Source organism: Syngnathoides biaculeatus, chromosome 17 (genome assembly GCF_019802595.1).
Source record: "Syngnathoides biaculeatus isolate LvHL_M chromosome 17, ASM1980259v1, whole genome shotgun sequence".
Taxonomy (NCBI): domain Eukaryota; kingdom Metazoa; phylum Chordata; class Actinopteri; order Syngnathiformes; family Syngnathidae; genus Syngnathoides; species Syngnathoides biaculeatus.
In genome coordinates, this window is record NC_084656.1 from 12,175,675 (window position 1) to 12,191,409 (window position 15,735).

Sequence of the window (15,735 nt, forward strand, 5' to 3'; positions counted from 1 at the left end):
TGAAACAGGTGCTTCTTACAGAGCATTTCATTGATCAGAGAGGCTGTTTAACTTGTCGGATCCCAGGGACAATTGAACTGGCTGAATCCAAAGGAACCTTTAAACAATTACACTTCCAGGTCATTACAGACGTTTTACTCGCTGGATTGTGAGTCAGAGTGTGTTATGTTTAGCCAAACAATACCTAAACACATCTGGGGGCAAAATTGCTATGTTCCTAAGACCAAGGATTACTGGAACAGCAAGTCCCAACCAGTTCCTGTGTAAGCAGGTACACAAGTGCCTTGGATTTGGAAAAAGCTGGAGTTTTCCTACTTTTTTTTTTTTTTTTACTCTAACCGCATTTTTCTCATCTCCAGCCTGACTGAAGGACAATAACAAACTCTTGCTAAGTGCTCCTGGAAGATGTTTCAATAAACATTTTGTTTCCTTAAAACTGCATTGCCTCTGTTTTAGAGAAACATTATGCACTAAAAGGCCCATAGCGACACGTCGGCCCACCGCCTCTTAGCCCTACATTAAGCAGCCCCTCTTCTTTCATTTGTCTCTCCTGCTTCCATCCCCATCTCTCAACAATTTACATCCAGAAGTTGGGAAGCAGCTGGACAATAAAAACAGCTTAAAAGACTCACTCCCGCAATGTTTACATTAGCTAGCCTTAAGCAACGATGAAATTGAACAGTAAAAAGGTCATTTGTGTTGCTCGCTGGCCAGGTTGCTTCGACATTTATCTCTCGCTGTCATAGCGCAAAGGTCTTTCGGAAAGTGCAATGTATCCTCGATGACCGACTGTGGGAGCTTTTAGAATGAGGTCAGTATCTCTTCTTTCAAGCATTAACTTAAAAAAAGGGGCTTTAGATTTCATTACTATCTGGAGTTGAAAATGTTACCAACATTTTTAACGGGACAATTTAGCAAGTAAAACGGCTTGTGTGGAAAGTCCCTTGATTGCCTTATTTAGAAAGAAAGGTCGTATCTGTGGTCAAAGAAAGTACCGTAATTCCCGGCCTACAGCGCACACCTGTTTATAAACTTCACCCCAGTACATTTGTAAACGAAATACCATTTGGTACATACAGTTGCCGCAGCTGTGTAAAAGCCGCAAGTGCACATTGAAACCCACATTGAAACATGAAATATTGACAAAGAAAGATGGTACACAGAGAGTTTAATGCTAACGATAGCACCACCTAACATAATGCTAGCGCCGTGCTAACAGGGCTGGTTAAAAAAATAACATACAGGTAAAAATGACTGAGACACGGCAGTAACACGTTAGCGCAGCGCTAACAGGGCCAGACTGTCACGAGGCATCGGTCCGGAGGAGGACCCAAATGCAGGACTCTGGAGACGCAGAAGCAGTTTGGTAAAAAGTGTTTATTCGTTCCAAGGTCGGGGATCAGGCAGACAGTCAAGTAGAGCAGCGGTAGTCAGGACATCGGGCGTAGAGAGCAGGTCTGCGGGCAGGCAGGGGTCGGTACACGGGAGATCGATCAGAGAAGGCAGGAGTATCAAAGACGTCAAGCTTACGGGGTTGGTCGGAGGACTGACGGAGGTCGGTACACCAGGGTTGATGATCAAGAGTACGGGAGTGCAGGAACGGGGCACGGGTTGCAACGATCTGGCAAAGACCAGTCGTCCCCTGGGTCCTATAAATACCGGGGTGAATCAGCAAGGTTGAGGCACATGTGTGAAAAAAGTCGCGGCTTATAGGCCGAAAATTACGGCAAACAAAAACGTATAGTATGTTAATGAGGTAGGAGGCATTTATTTGCATGAAGACAGTTTTGAGTGACAGAACAGTAAATGTTACAATTATAGGACAATTCAAGTCGAGTGAAAAGTGGAATGGAAAAATAAACAAAGTTGCATAATCATGAAGTCCAATAATTTGACATATACAACACTGAGCAGCGATTACGTGTCAGATTCTACAGAAACAACAATAAGCATTAATTGCTTTCAATTAAGATCTTTAAAACTCTGGATGGAACACGAGTATGAGGAAAGCTGTTGTTGTATACTGCTGTTTGGTTAACAATGACATTAAAATGGCAGACAACATACAATATGCCTTTTTTTTGTCTGGGGGAGCTCATGTATTAAACACATAGGTTCAGATATATATATATATACACACACACAAAAAGATTGATTGGAGGCCACTTGACTGATAATGGCTTTTCCTGTTCTGAACATTAGGTATAGAGTCCTAATTATGTCGGATTAATGGTGAAACATTTTCAACAACCAAGAAAAGTTGAGTTGCCTCAATATGACTTTTGCAGATTCCAATGATTTGGATGAGTACCAGAACAGTTTAGGGAATGGCCTTTTCCCAAGGAAAGGTCCATGAAAGTGTGCTTGACTGACACACCTTAGAGATGAACGTTCAGTTCAAAAACCAGTAATCTCAGATATCGGATAACAATTTCCACAGAGAAACTCCCCGCCCGAAAAGTATTTCCATAATAGTGGAAGCAACTATTGTTACAGAAATAATACAACAAATGATAGGCAATGGGGGGGAATGCATATGTTCAAACTCGAGCAAAACAAATCCCGGCCTCTCCGCCATCCTATCTTCCACCGGCGTGACAGAGGAGCTCAATGCGCCTTCTGTTAATTTTCATGATTTTAAAGCATAGATGCACATGTTTACTAGGGTCACCCCTGGGGGACGTGTGGTTGTTACGTGGCATCGCTGTAAGTCGTTAAAGTAGCAGATACAGCTTATAGCTCATGTTTACACTGACCATTTGCTGGAAGACATGTGGAACACATGTCCCCCCACCCTCCACCCCTTGCCGATTAAAAAAAAAAAAAAACACTTCAGAGCGGTTTCATCCTTGTTCTTGATTATGACACGCTTAGAAACACAACACTAATCTACTTGATCTAAAGGGGGAGGAGGAGGAGGAGGAATTCCCTGTCAACAAATCCCACCAAAAACATGATTTCATCTACGCACCTTTCAACAAGGATTACTTCATGTACACACGGTGATAACATGTATAAATACTGTATGTACATCCGTAACAAGGCTGGATACTAAACTCTCGCCTCTGCTGCATTTATTTCAAATGTGTCAAACATTTATCGTTGTGGTGTTGTGAACCACTTGCTGGTTGTCAGTTCTTGAAGTAGCGCTAGTACTCCATTCAAGGCCAAAATGCGTCTCGTGGGCAACTTTAACAACGTGTGATATCACTGATAGAAGACGGGGACGACATGTGGTGAGAAGAAAAGCACGCCGTCGTTAAAAGACTTTCTCATTGGGACCAAACATGCAAGGGTGATGCTGAGAAGATTTGTTTTGTTTGTTTGGCTAGTTAGTTAGAAGCATTACGTAATAAAAACATGATAAAATTCCATGGAACATCCTTTGCGTGTTGAGCAAGTTGGTGCAAATCAGGATAAAAATGCAGGTTGTGGAATTTCTTCACACAAAGCGCTTCCGGCAATCTACAATGGTCATGTCTGTGTATTTCTAACATCTGTTAGGTAGTCTTTTAATTAACATATGAACAAACAGACATCAACTTATGAGTGACGCATCGAGCAATCTTCTCAGCATCATGCCCGGATTTTGTAAATATGTACAGAATGATGTTTTCACCAGAACTTCCCTACTTTGGGACTACTGAAAAGGGATCATCAAATTACATTCATTGTAAATCAGTTGATTATTTAAATAAGTTGATTATTTCAACCATCAGGGTCATATTGCCATACAACAGGGTGATGCAGAGTCATGCTACACAAGACTGTATCCCAGTATTGCAGTCAGTCAATCGCTCAATCAATCAGTCAATCAAACAATCAATCAAAAGCATATCATGTCATTATATCCTGTGCATACAACGAAATGATGAGTGCTTCTCCACAAGGTGCATACATGAATAAAATAGAAGAAAAATAGAAGAACCCCTTAGGTAAAAACACATAAAATACATCAAGGCACAGTTATTGGTCGAATAAATAAATAAATAAATAGATAAATGCTTAAAATTATAATTGCATAACATTACATTACACTGCTGTTATGTTCAGTCGTTTTGAGGTCAATGAGTTGATGGCTCTTGGAAAAAAAAACATCTTTGAATCTGGTTCCAGACCAGTCCTCAATATACATTGCATGCCATATTTTAATTAGCTTAAATACTTGACTTGAAAATCCGAGTATAAAGTCAACCTTAAGATCAAACACTTTTCCTCAACCAAAACACACTCCCCACAAATAATTTGCATCTTCATCAAAGTGCACGCAGAGCTGCAGGTTAAAAAAAAAAAAAAAAAAAAAGGATGAAGGGTTATTGTGGCCGAGGCCTGCGGGCTACTCGTTGGCGTCGAGGAAAAAAAGTGGCAGAGTGACAATGGGGGGGGACAGGAGGCAGTCACCTCAGCTGAATTCTCTCTGCGGACCGTGTAAAATGTAACTGCGACGATAACGGTCTCGAGAGACGATCCAAACTTTTTTGGGGTTAAAAAAAAAGTTCAAATCCCTATCGGTGGATCTCACCCCGCAGAGGCGAGTGACAGCTCCCTTCTGATGTTGTGCACCCACAGGTCGGATAAGAGCCCGTCTGAGTGCTACTTGTTACAGGATGAAGCCGCCCTCATGGCACACGCATGCACTCATCATTCTATCTCCCAGTCTCATCTCGCGGGGCACCCGCCCTAACCAGAGTGCCTCGAGACGGGCTCTCCTATGATGAAGGGCAAATCAAGTGGCGCTCGGAGGGGTGAATGTGTGGCGCAAACTCGTATTTACATCTTGGGCTGTAACGCAACCCCCATGGGCCACTCATGCAATCACTTTGTGTCTGGCTCACGCTCACACACACACACACATAGGTTAGAGTTGGCTGAGCTAATTCTTCAGTCAGTTCAAGTTGCTTTATTTGTTTACACACTCATTTCTAGGTCCTTTTTTTTCAGCAACTCTAAATTAACAAGGAGACTAGTTATTTTTCTCAACATATAGTATTTTGTTCTTAAAAACATTTAGAATTGGAAATATTTAGAGGTGGGTTAGACACTAGAAAAGGAGAGAAAAAGGAAGAGAGCCACAAGAAGAAAAGAAATACAATTGCCAGCAGACATTCTATGCGTGCGTTAAAATCAGACGAACAAAAACAAAAAAATGACATATGAAATGAGTTACCTTTTATGTAAAAGGTGTCAGTAGAAAGTCATGAATGACAACAAAGGCAAATATCTACTGTAAATACAAGTTTATTCATTTATTAGGGATGATGCTCCATGAAAAAAGTGGAAAAGAACATTCACAGAACAATTCCCTTCATGGGGCATCCAAACTTCAAATCCCAACAGCTGTGCTTCACATATACATTACAAAAATATTTGTCAGGGAGGCGTTAGGGGACAGAGTGTATATTGCCAATTGCCCCGGTAAAATGATCCATTTTTGTTTTTAATTTCGGGTGACAACCTTCGAATATTGAGCCAATCTAATTGTTCCGCCAGCAGGAGGAAATTGGCAAGCAATCGCATGGAAGTAAGAACAAGCCTTGCTGGCTACAACAGAAGCAACTCCGACTAGACGGCAGCAAACTGAGGTCAGATAGTTCGACGACAAGCAAAAGACAATGACAGGTTACCAAAAAAAAAATACGCAAATTATGTGTGACTGGTCATATGGGAAAAGCTTTTGGACGTGTGTGTGTGAATGTGTGTGTGGAGAGGTAGACAGAAATGTTGGTCAACATAGCAAAAAGGTCCCAGGGGCTCATTAGAATACATCAGTAGATCTTATTACAGTACATTTACAAAAGACATTAAATGGAGCATATCCCTCTTGTTGTTCCTCAACCCGGAGAAGAGAAAAAAAAAAAAAAAAAAAAAAAACCCACTACCAACTATACAAAACGTTTCGACTCAGGTGATGGAACAAATGTTTATCAGGCTGGATTTACACAGCACGGTCCCCCCAAACACCCAATTTTTTTTTTTTTGTACACAATTGGTGCAATTCTCACAGGAGGTGGGATGGTGGGGGGGGAGGAAGACGGATTGAATTGGATATCTTCGGAATGCATAGACCAGTGATTCTCAAAGTGTGGCGCTCCCTTCTAGCGCAGTTGTTTTCAAACTGGGGGGGGGGGGGGTCACACGCTCCAAAATTTTCAGTGCCAACCCCCCACCCCCGGGCCAAAAAGTTTTGTCGTGCCAAGAAAAGTTTGAAAACCACTGGTCCAGCTGCTCCCTAAAGATTCACTGCCCAAGCACAGTTAACTTGTATTTAACTTTAGTTCAATAAATTTACTTCGGACCTTTATCAACCGTTTCTTGATTAACATTTAGCTACATTTTAATTTAAATTTCAAGATTTGAATTGAATCTTCAATTAGGCCTTTTAACCTGCAGAGTAGATCCAGCCAAAAAAGGGTACAAATTGCGCTCGAACGTAGGAGTGCAATGTCATGAATGCGAACTGTATGGGGCCCGTTTCACAAGGTTGCTGTGAAAGAGGCAGTAACATGGACATAAATGCCAGATCACACATTTGTCAACAAAAGATACAGTTTATCCACACAAGTGCAGTGAAATATTCGGATCCAAGATCTCATCGCAGTCCAATAAAATGCAAGTCTCCACATTTTACCCTGCGTACAAATATATCTTCTGCTTGTAGGTTGGTGTTCAGATAACCAATACATAGATGCATCTTTTTGGGGAACAGTAAAGATTTGTTATTTTTAGGGCCATTGTGACACTCAAATTCATATTTCAGTCAGCGATTATGGCTTCTAAACATTTACAAAAAATGTTTCAATACAGTTGTAAAAATTTTTAAAAGAAAGGACTACAAAACTGTTTTGATCGTATTGCTTATTTAAGTAGTAATGAACTAGTAATGAAGATTAATTTATGCACTATGCTTAAGAAGCAATTTGAAAATGAAAAAAAATTGAAAAAAAGAATTAGTGCTGTTTAGTGAAATATTTCTCTAGTATTCCTTAAAAAAAAAAAAAAAAAAGTCTTTCAATATCGGTTCCCTACAAGAGTAATTTCACACATTTAACGTAATCTATTTCTCACACTTGTACATTAATATGATCTTCATTATGTAAATGGCAGAAACTTTCTTCATCTAAACGATAAAAACGAGAACAAGTAATCGCACAAATATCGTGTACAATAAACGCTGCCATTTGTCGTAATGTGAGGATTTGTCGCGTTGTCATTGACGGGGCTCACGCAAAGATGATGTAATGCTTCTGGACTTTGAGTGTCTTTCCCTTTTTGTGCGAGTGGGGTTTTTGCGGGGGTCGAAAGGGGTTAGCGGAGTGCGCCGGCGTGCCTCAGTGAGCCTCGCGCACTTTGGCCTGCAGGGCGTCGCACGTCTTCTTGGCGTCGCCCAGCAACATCGCTGTGTTGGGCTTGTAGAAGATGGGGTTGTCCACGGCGGCGTAGCCCACGCCCAGCGAGCGTTTCATCACCACCACCTACAAGAAAACGGGAGCGGATGCCGTCACGATCGTTCATGCAGGAAAATGGAGGGAAGCACCCGCCCTTTTTTTCAAAACCAACCAAGCTGGACGTTGAAAATCAAACCGTTTTTTTTTGTCGGCCATGGTAATCGAGTCGAATTGGATAGTCTGCATGGACAACCGTTTTTGTTTGTTTTTTTCTCTCTTGTGCAATGTACTACTTCTTACAAATTCATTTGCAGTTCATACGCGGCGTACTGTGTGGATTTACCCCCTCGTCCTCAATAACTGAAATAATTTGTGTTACGGCTTTAACAAGTCAACATTCAGTCATTCCTGTACAAAAATGCGGATGTTCCATAACCTTTGGCACCTCAGCAGACGCCTTTTCTTTTGTTATTGTTTGAGGATAGACATGCATATTTTGCAAATACCAACACTACTGGTGTCATTTGAACAAAATATTTCCACATACTTGAGGCAATATTGCTATTTTGCTGCACCTGTTGACTACAGAGACACCCCCAACCCGCCCATGTTGTCTAGGGCAGAACATGTGATTGGCGATCAATGAACTTCAGGAAAAAATTATTATTCTGATTGACCTCGAGTTGAAACTGAGCGGGATGACGGATTCACACTGCTGATAAAGGTCCTAACTAAACTCACTGGTATCTCAAAATCCTTCCAGCTCAAGGACTGTCTGATTTTGGGTAATAACGTAATCCCACCTGTGACAAAAATTCTTTGTTGCCAGTTTGAGTGGAAAAATTCATGAAGCTTCTTCTCCGATATGGTTATTCATGTTTTCCTTTGCAGACCTTTTAAAACCATTTTCCTAAAAACCGCGTGCTCAATCCGTGTGTGTGTTTGTGTGCCTTCTTGTGCCTCGTGACAAAAACAAATCAAACCTGTCAGTCACAAAATAAGGACGCCTGTGTTCATTATATTTATCGCTTTACAACTGAATTTGGCATTTTCTTTATAATGGAGAGAAAAAAAAGTTGAGCATTGAAAACCATTTCTTTTTAAATTCAGACTATTATCCAATATCAATAGCAACACCATCATTTCATCACAAAGTAGTAGTATCAAGGCACTTTTGCTGTAAAGGAGTGAAATTTGGAGAAAAAAAATTGTTAACTCGAGGGTAGCTTTTGTTATTCCAAAATAAATGTTAGTTTAGAGGGTTCTGGCAACATGGCATCATCCACGCTAAATACTCCCAGTAATTTGGTTGCGGTGTAATAACCACACAAAATAAAAAACATTTGCTCATTAAAAAAAAAAAAAAAAAAAAAAAAAAAAAAAAAAAAAAATCACAAATAAATGCTAGTCAATCTATTTCTACCGGCCTACATTGTAGTGGCTAATTATTATTTCATCAAAATGTCGATTATACTGGGCAATCAATATTTTTTGACTGTGTGGGGTGAGGGATGCTCTGGGTAAAGAGTATCAATCCAAGATCTTGAAGCAGCGCCATTCCACAGAGAGACAGTCACCTCTAATGGGATCAGGATGGGACTGCACCTGGCCCTGTAACCATTGCTGTGTGTGTTTCTTGCAACATCTCCACGTCTGGTGCCCGTTTTTTCTGTATTCTGGGCCCGAGGACGTGATTGTTAAGATGGAGCGTGCGTGTGCCAGATGTGTCTCACCTGCTTGGCCTTCCAGACCTCCAGGACAGGCATGCCTGCGATGATGGAATTGGGGTCTTCCTGGGCGGCGGAGTTTACCGTGTCATTGGCACCGATCACCAGAACCAGGTCAGTCTCTGATTGGACATGCAAATTAATCTGAATAAGTATTAACGTGACACTACAAGGCCACAAAATTACCATTATTTCAACCTAAAGTTTACACAATCCCGACACTTTTGTTTCTGGTCTTTGCTGCTAAGATTCGAAACAGGTACAGCGGATGTTCAGAGCCGCACAGCCCATCCTAAAGATTCCTGGATCTTTTAAAAGTACAGGATTCTTGGAATACCCCCTAAACAGGGTGTTTTTTTGGCTGCGAGTTTACAAAAAATTCCTTTTTCAGTGCTTTCAGTTGCTGGAACGAACACTTTCCAATCTGCCTTGGACCTCTTGAAATTAGCGCACCTCTAGAAGTTAGGGGAAGTCCAGTAAGGGATGTGAATCAAAAATCAGTTCTTTTGTTCGGACAGCGTCCCAGTAATTCTATTTTAAGGAATAATTTCTCAGTTTGTGAGGCGGCTCTAACGCTCGGTTTCTCAGATGTCTCTTTTAGAGGACCCAATATTCTTTCCGAAGGTGGCAATTTCTAAAAAGTAGGTTCCTGCAACGTTGTGTGAAAATATTTAGCAAAACCAGGTAAAAAAATATTCCTTTATACAAATAAATGATTTGATTTGTCGGAATTAGTTTGGGATCAAGTTCAATGCAAAAGGAGCAGTGTAAAAACCTGTATTTCCAAACGTCACAAAGTTTCAAACATGGGGAAGTGGATGTTACAAAAAAAAAAAAAAAAAAAAAAAAAAAAATCTATGCCTGCTGGATTAAAAGCAAGATGATATCCTGGTTGAAATGATGCCGATTAGATTTGACTGTTCTCAATCTCTGTTTATATTTGTGGTATCAATTGGTATTCAAACCTCAAAATATTTGATTTTCTCTGAACCAAGAAGAGTGGAAGTGGCCAATTTCTTATTTCTCAGTGTGTAATCTTGTAAGATACACAAAAACTGCATTGAGCCTTTTCATTCCTATCAAAATTTGAGATGGGTCAATTTGTGCACTATCCTGACAGCTCGTCTTACCAGGGAAGTCGTCATTGATTTCTTCCATCTCCAGGACAATGTCGTAAGGAACGCCGGCTTCAGCCAGCAAAACGTTGAGCTGGCCGGGCATCCGGCCGGCGACGGGGTGGATACCAAACCTGCCGCAACAAAATGCAATCACTATTTTGGATCACAAACAATAAGAATTTTGGAAACAAACGAAAAAAAATGCTATCAAGTGGGCGATTGTAGTTATTTCACACCATGATTATTTTTTTAGTTGCGCTGTTTCAGAAAACAGATTGACTGACTGATTTTGACAATAGATAAAGTATAAAAAAAAACGTGATACAAGATTTTAATTTATGAAATGTGAATTGTGTCTTTAATTCCCTGCAACTCAGATAGAATTCTGGCTCCGACAGATTGGTTGGTGCCCAAGTGGCACCCAGCTTTGGAAATTCAACATTTTTCTGCAACATCTGATCTCAACTCCTTGTCGGAATACATTTCTGACATTACAATCGGAAAATAACCACCGCTTAAAGAGCTGTCGGAAAGTTGTCAGGGCCAAGACTGCAGACCTGCCCAAGCCTGGAATGGGTTACAAAACCGTCAGCAAAAGGTTTTGTTGAGAAGGTGAAAACTAGTGGGGGAGGAAAAACGGTCAACCCCAAAGTTCACAACTTACAAATTCAATAGGGGATCAAATAATTATTTCCTGTACTCTGTTGGTTCAGGGAAATGAGAGTGAAGCAGCCGTGTATTGTAATGGTGGTCGGCGTGTGAATTGGGATTAACCCGTATTAGTTTGGTGTTTTTAGGCAGGAGCAGAGCGCAGGCGGTCCGCGGTATCTGGGACACATTAGCGGCGGCTGGGGATTGAAAAAGACACTCTGGACAACAGTCGACATGAGGGAAGTGAGCGTGAACTTCCTATTGTACAACAGGACACCAGGAATGGAAGATTAAAAGGGATTACAGTCATTAAGAATTGCAATACAGTAGTGTGGAGGGAGTATGCTCCCTCTTTTCTTTTTTTTTTTTCCTTTCCTTGTCTTGAACTCTGACCACCCACTTTCTCTGTAATCAAGTACAAATGCTCCAAGTAGCTTGCAAGCAGCAGCTGCCACCGGCACCATCAAACAACCTAGGCGGGACAATTACACGGGCTTCCGCTCAGCCTTTCCTCATCCATCCATCTTGTGTTTGTCTTTTATTGTTGCATTTGGTCATTTGACATTCGGTCAACTGCATCCATCGACACACAAGTCATAACCCCCGCCCCTTCCCTTCTTTTGCTTTGATGCAATTTTCAGTAATTGACCCCCGTTTGCAGCACACGAACACTGGAAACGTTTACTGGAATTCATTCAAAAGGGCTGACAGCCCCAGGGTTGCGACATCCAATTTTGCACATAATCGCTACAAACATTAGCTTGTTATTTAATGTTTAAGTGTAATAGACGTTATAGTGCTGACCACAACAAGGAGGGTGCATGCGAGTGAGTGGAGTGAGCCTTTCCAAGTGAAAAATATTCACTTGGAGAAGAACAGCCAGGGCGGGGTTTGGAACTTACCGGATATTCTTGCCAGCATCTTTGAGACTCTTTACCAACTCGGCAATGGGGTACTGTGCCTTTGCAGCACAAAGACCATAACCTGCAAGGAATAGTAAAAGCTTTTCAAAAGCAATGCTTATTTTGTGAAAGAAATGAAGGTGGCACAATGCATCATTGGTAATAAAAACGAAAAAATAAAACACGACGGTAGTTACAGTGGAATAACAACTTTTGATGTGATATAGGAGAAAATACATGTTACCAGAAATGCATGTTGATAAATGAACAAAATGTACCCCCATAAAAAGAAACACTCAATTTCCGATTGACCTTTCCGACCTGTCAATCACTCTTACAATAATAGCCAATCAGATAGCCGCATTGTCTTAACCCCTGGCCTGACCTGCCCCTCTCGCCGTATTGTGCCACAAGGAATGCTGGTTGTCAGTAGCGTGCGCTTGGAAAAGTTAATGTTATGAAGAAAATGGTCCTCAGATGCACTTAGCGAATGTGCAACTCTGATGAAAGATATCCTGCTAGGTTACAAGGGGGCCGCTTGATTCATTTTCAAAGCCTAAAACACTGTTGACGAAGTGTCTACGGTGGATTAAGGCTTGCGGAAGAGTGAACAATATCAACAAACACAAGGCTGTATGTTCGAAGGCAAGTGAGGGAGAAGTATCTTCTCTGAGTTTGATTGAATTATTATCAGTGATTTATCCATTGCAGGAGACCAACTTTCACTTTGTTAGTGTATCACTGACCTACTGAATGAAGTGTGTCATGCTGAAGAGTTGGGTTAGTGATACGTAAATGCACGATGTCATGCAATAGAAATGTCTATTTGCCCATTTCTATCACATTAGACTTTTAAGAGAGAGCACTGGGTTCGTTTACGAGCCAAGTCAAATGAATCCACCCACTAACTTATAAAGACTACAATGATGTTACTCGTGATCTTTCCAAGTAAAAAGTACCCACCCCCCTTTACATGCGCAGTACAATTCCACTATTTTTACCTGTTGGATTTTAATATGAAGTTTGTGCGGCTTCAAAGTTCTTTGGAATCGCTCGCCAACGTTTCGTTGTAATTCTGACATTGCGTCCTGCTCCATCCAAAATCTTAAATCCGTGTACATATCCTTGTGTGAAATAGTTGAGACCTCTTTGTAGATCTCTCTTGGACAAGTCTGATGCATTTGGCAAAAAACACACCACAATATTATCTGGAATACGTGTTAAGAGAATTGACTTCAAACCTGTTTTGTTCAGTCGCCATTTTGGAAGCTTGCAGGACATGCCAAATGTAGCTAAGGGGGGCGGAGCTCAAGATCGCCAGTCGGAAAGGTCCGTTGAAAACGCTTCCCAACCTTATTGATTTGCTTTCTAATGTATTTCATGACATCACAAAAGTAGTGGGATCCAACATAAGAGCTGTATCAAAATAGTCTGCTTCTATCAAGAGGCTAATAAGGTTATTATTGCTATTTTAGGTCCACAGTGGAGTACAACTGGACTCGAGATTGTTTCTATTTCAATATCATTAATGGTAAGGACCGCTGATGTCGAGTACAACACCTCAGTCTGATCAGGCTGTTCAAGTAAGTATTTAACATGGTACATTTTTAAAGTGGGATCCGATGGCTGACCCTCCCAGCCCTTCACCCGCTCACAGACTACCCGCTGTGGCTGTGTTTTACGATCCCGCAGAATGTGCTAATGTAAAGTGTGCTGTGAGATAAAGCGGCCACTTGAAGAGAAGAAAGAAAAGAAAGAACCTTGCCGCCTTCAAAAGCGGTCACATGGTGCCAAATCAGCAATAAAAATTAGATGTTGGCGCAGAGGTTAAGAGTGTGGAATTGGCTGCTGTGAGCACAGCTTAGCAATTGGCTGCTGACCAGTTGCAGCCATTGCAGCTCAATATCTTATTGTGTGTTTATTTTGTTACTGTTTGTTCGATAAAGCAATTGAAATTGCTTCAGCGGCTGCGTCTATCCTTAAGTTGTGGCGGCACTACAATTCATTCTACTTAGCAGTGGTTGGGTGTATTAAATTACCTAACATTGAGAATATGTGGTACAGAGAATGGAAGGATGATACCTTGCGTTAGCAATCATAGAGGGTACTGTTGTGGTAAAATAGCTAGGTATGCTTTGCAGAAGATCTACAGTACTTGTAATGCATTGAGCTCAAAATTCGAAAAGGTCTCTCAAGCACTTTTTCTTTCTGGCTCGTCATACTCACGCCAAGTTTTTGTACACCGGTAGTACACGAGCACGCTGTAACTGTGTTGGAAAATTATCACTGGTATGAAGCTTCAAGGCAGAAGTTTTGCTTTGAGTTTTTCCTCCTTTTTTGTAACTGAATTACAGTAGCCCAGTTCTTTTGTCTACAGTGAATATTAGTCAATGATACTACCAACAAAAAGTTGGCATTGAAGCTTCAATAAAAGCTGTGATTCAAATCAAGAAACTCAGAACTGTTAGGATATGCTAGACTGATACATGATACTGGTCACTACGTAAAAAAAAAAAAAAAAAAAAAATTCACATCAAAACCCCCATAAACACGCCAAACGCTCCAGTGGCGTTTTACAAGCATTGTCACAATGACCAATCAGAAACCATCGTCCTCGCAAAATGGATCCAAGTTGCCAAACCAGGAGGGGGGGAAAAAAGAAAGTACATTATTCTGCTCTTTTGTTCTCTTTCTGCTTCCAACATTCCACACTTGGGAGAGGGAAAAAAGATGAGCCAGACAAAGCATGCAAATCACGTTTATGGAGCAAATTCTTAATGTTTTCCCCAGATGTCAATCAGGTGAGGTGACAGACGGCTGCAATTGCTCTCAAGTGGTCAAAGTTAAATGGGGATGGACTAAAAAGGCAGCACTTTGCAGTCAAGTGCTGATTACTGCGGCAGAGAAACTAATCAGCCATTTGATTACACAGTGTTCCGGCAATTACGACATCAGGAATAGCAAAAACTTAACAGCGGATACTTTGCATTACGGCACAAAAGAGGTCAACCTATTTAAGTGAAAGCTGGATACCAAAAAAAAAACAAAACAAAAAATTGCTGTGGTAGCTTCACTGACCTCCAACCAATTGTGACAGTCCAAGCGTCTTTGCCAGGCTTTATTTTGATTATTCTAAATTGTCATATTTTGACAAATGTTGACTCTTACAAATATTTCCGGAATTTTTTTTTTTTTTTTAATTGAAAAGATGAAAAAACAAATCAAAACCATTTTTCCACCAAGCCGTCCAAGTCAGACTTTATTTTGGCCCCTTTTTGGTCAGGCTGACTGATATGGTCCTTGTTGACCTCCATTAGTTACAGAAGAGTCAAATCATAGCGCAATACAATACAGACACACATGGAGTCAAAAAAAAAATATTCATAGCTTCCTCTCTTCCAGCTGGAAATTATAAGACTGGCAAAACTAGTGTAAAACAGTTATACAAATGTTTATTTGGAGCCATTTTTATTTACTTTCTCAAAGCAGATACAGTGGTGCCTTGACTTCTACTGTACATTTAATTCATTCCCTGACTACGCTTGAAACTCAGAACGTTTCTACCTCAATTATTCTGAACTGAAATGAATGAAAATGTTAATCATTCCATATTTTTCAAACGTTTTTGATAATAATATTGCATTCTGCAATAACAAAACTGTGCATGATGATTTCATGCTTCAATGCCCATTGACAGTGTGCGCCTTCTGGCGTGATAAGCCTTGGCCAGGAAGGCCTAGTACGGGAACCTATGGCTCGCGAGCCATACCTGGCTCTTTTTGGTGGTTGCATATGCCTTGCCGAGCCCTCATAACGACATGCTGTCCATGTGATTTTTGTCGTGCAGAGAAGGTTTGTCCTAGTGGCGTTGCCGTAGTCAGGTGTGGGAGGCAACGCAAATGACGTAGAGAGAGTTTGCCATAGTCGGTTGCCGTAGTTTTTGCGTGGTAGT

The 15,735-nt window shown here is 41.0% G+C and overlaps 1 protein-coding gene across 1 annotated transcript in view; it reads right to left on the reverse strand.

Moving 5' to 3' along the window:
• Positions 1 to 5,222: 5,222 nt before the first annotated feature.
• Positions 5,223 to 15,735, reverse strand: part of nnt (nicotinamide nucleotide transhydrogenase) — a 35,319-nt gene continuing 24,806 nt past the window's right edge. The window contains exons 19-22 of the mRNA XM_061801840.1: positions 11,784 to 11,865; positions 10,243 to 10,361; positions 9,119 to 9,234; positions 5,223 to 7,472 (exon numbers count right to left, since the gene is read on the reverse strand). Coding sequence (XP_061657824.1) covers positions 7,329 to 7,472; positions 9,119 to 9,234; positions 10,243 to 10,361; positions 11,784 to 11,865 — 461 coding nt within the window. The 3' untranslated portion in view covers positions 5,223 to 7,328. The remainder of the gene's footprint in view (positions 7,473 to 9,118; positions 9,235 to 10,242; positions 10,362 to 11,783; positions 11,866 to 15,735) is intronic.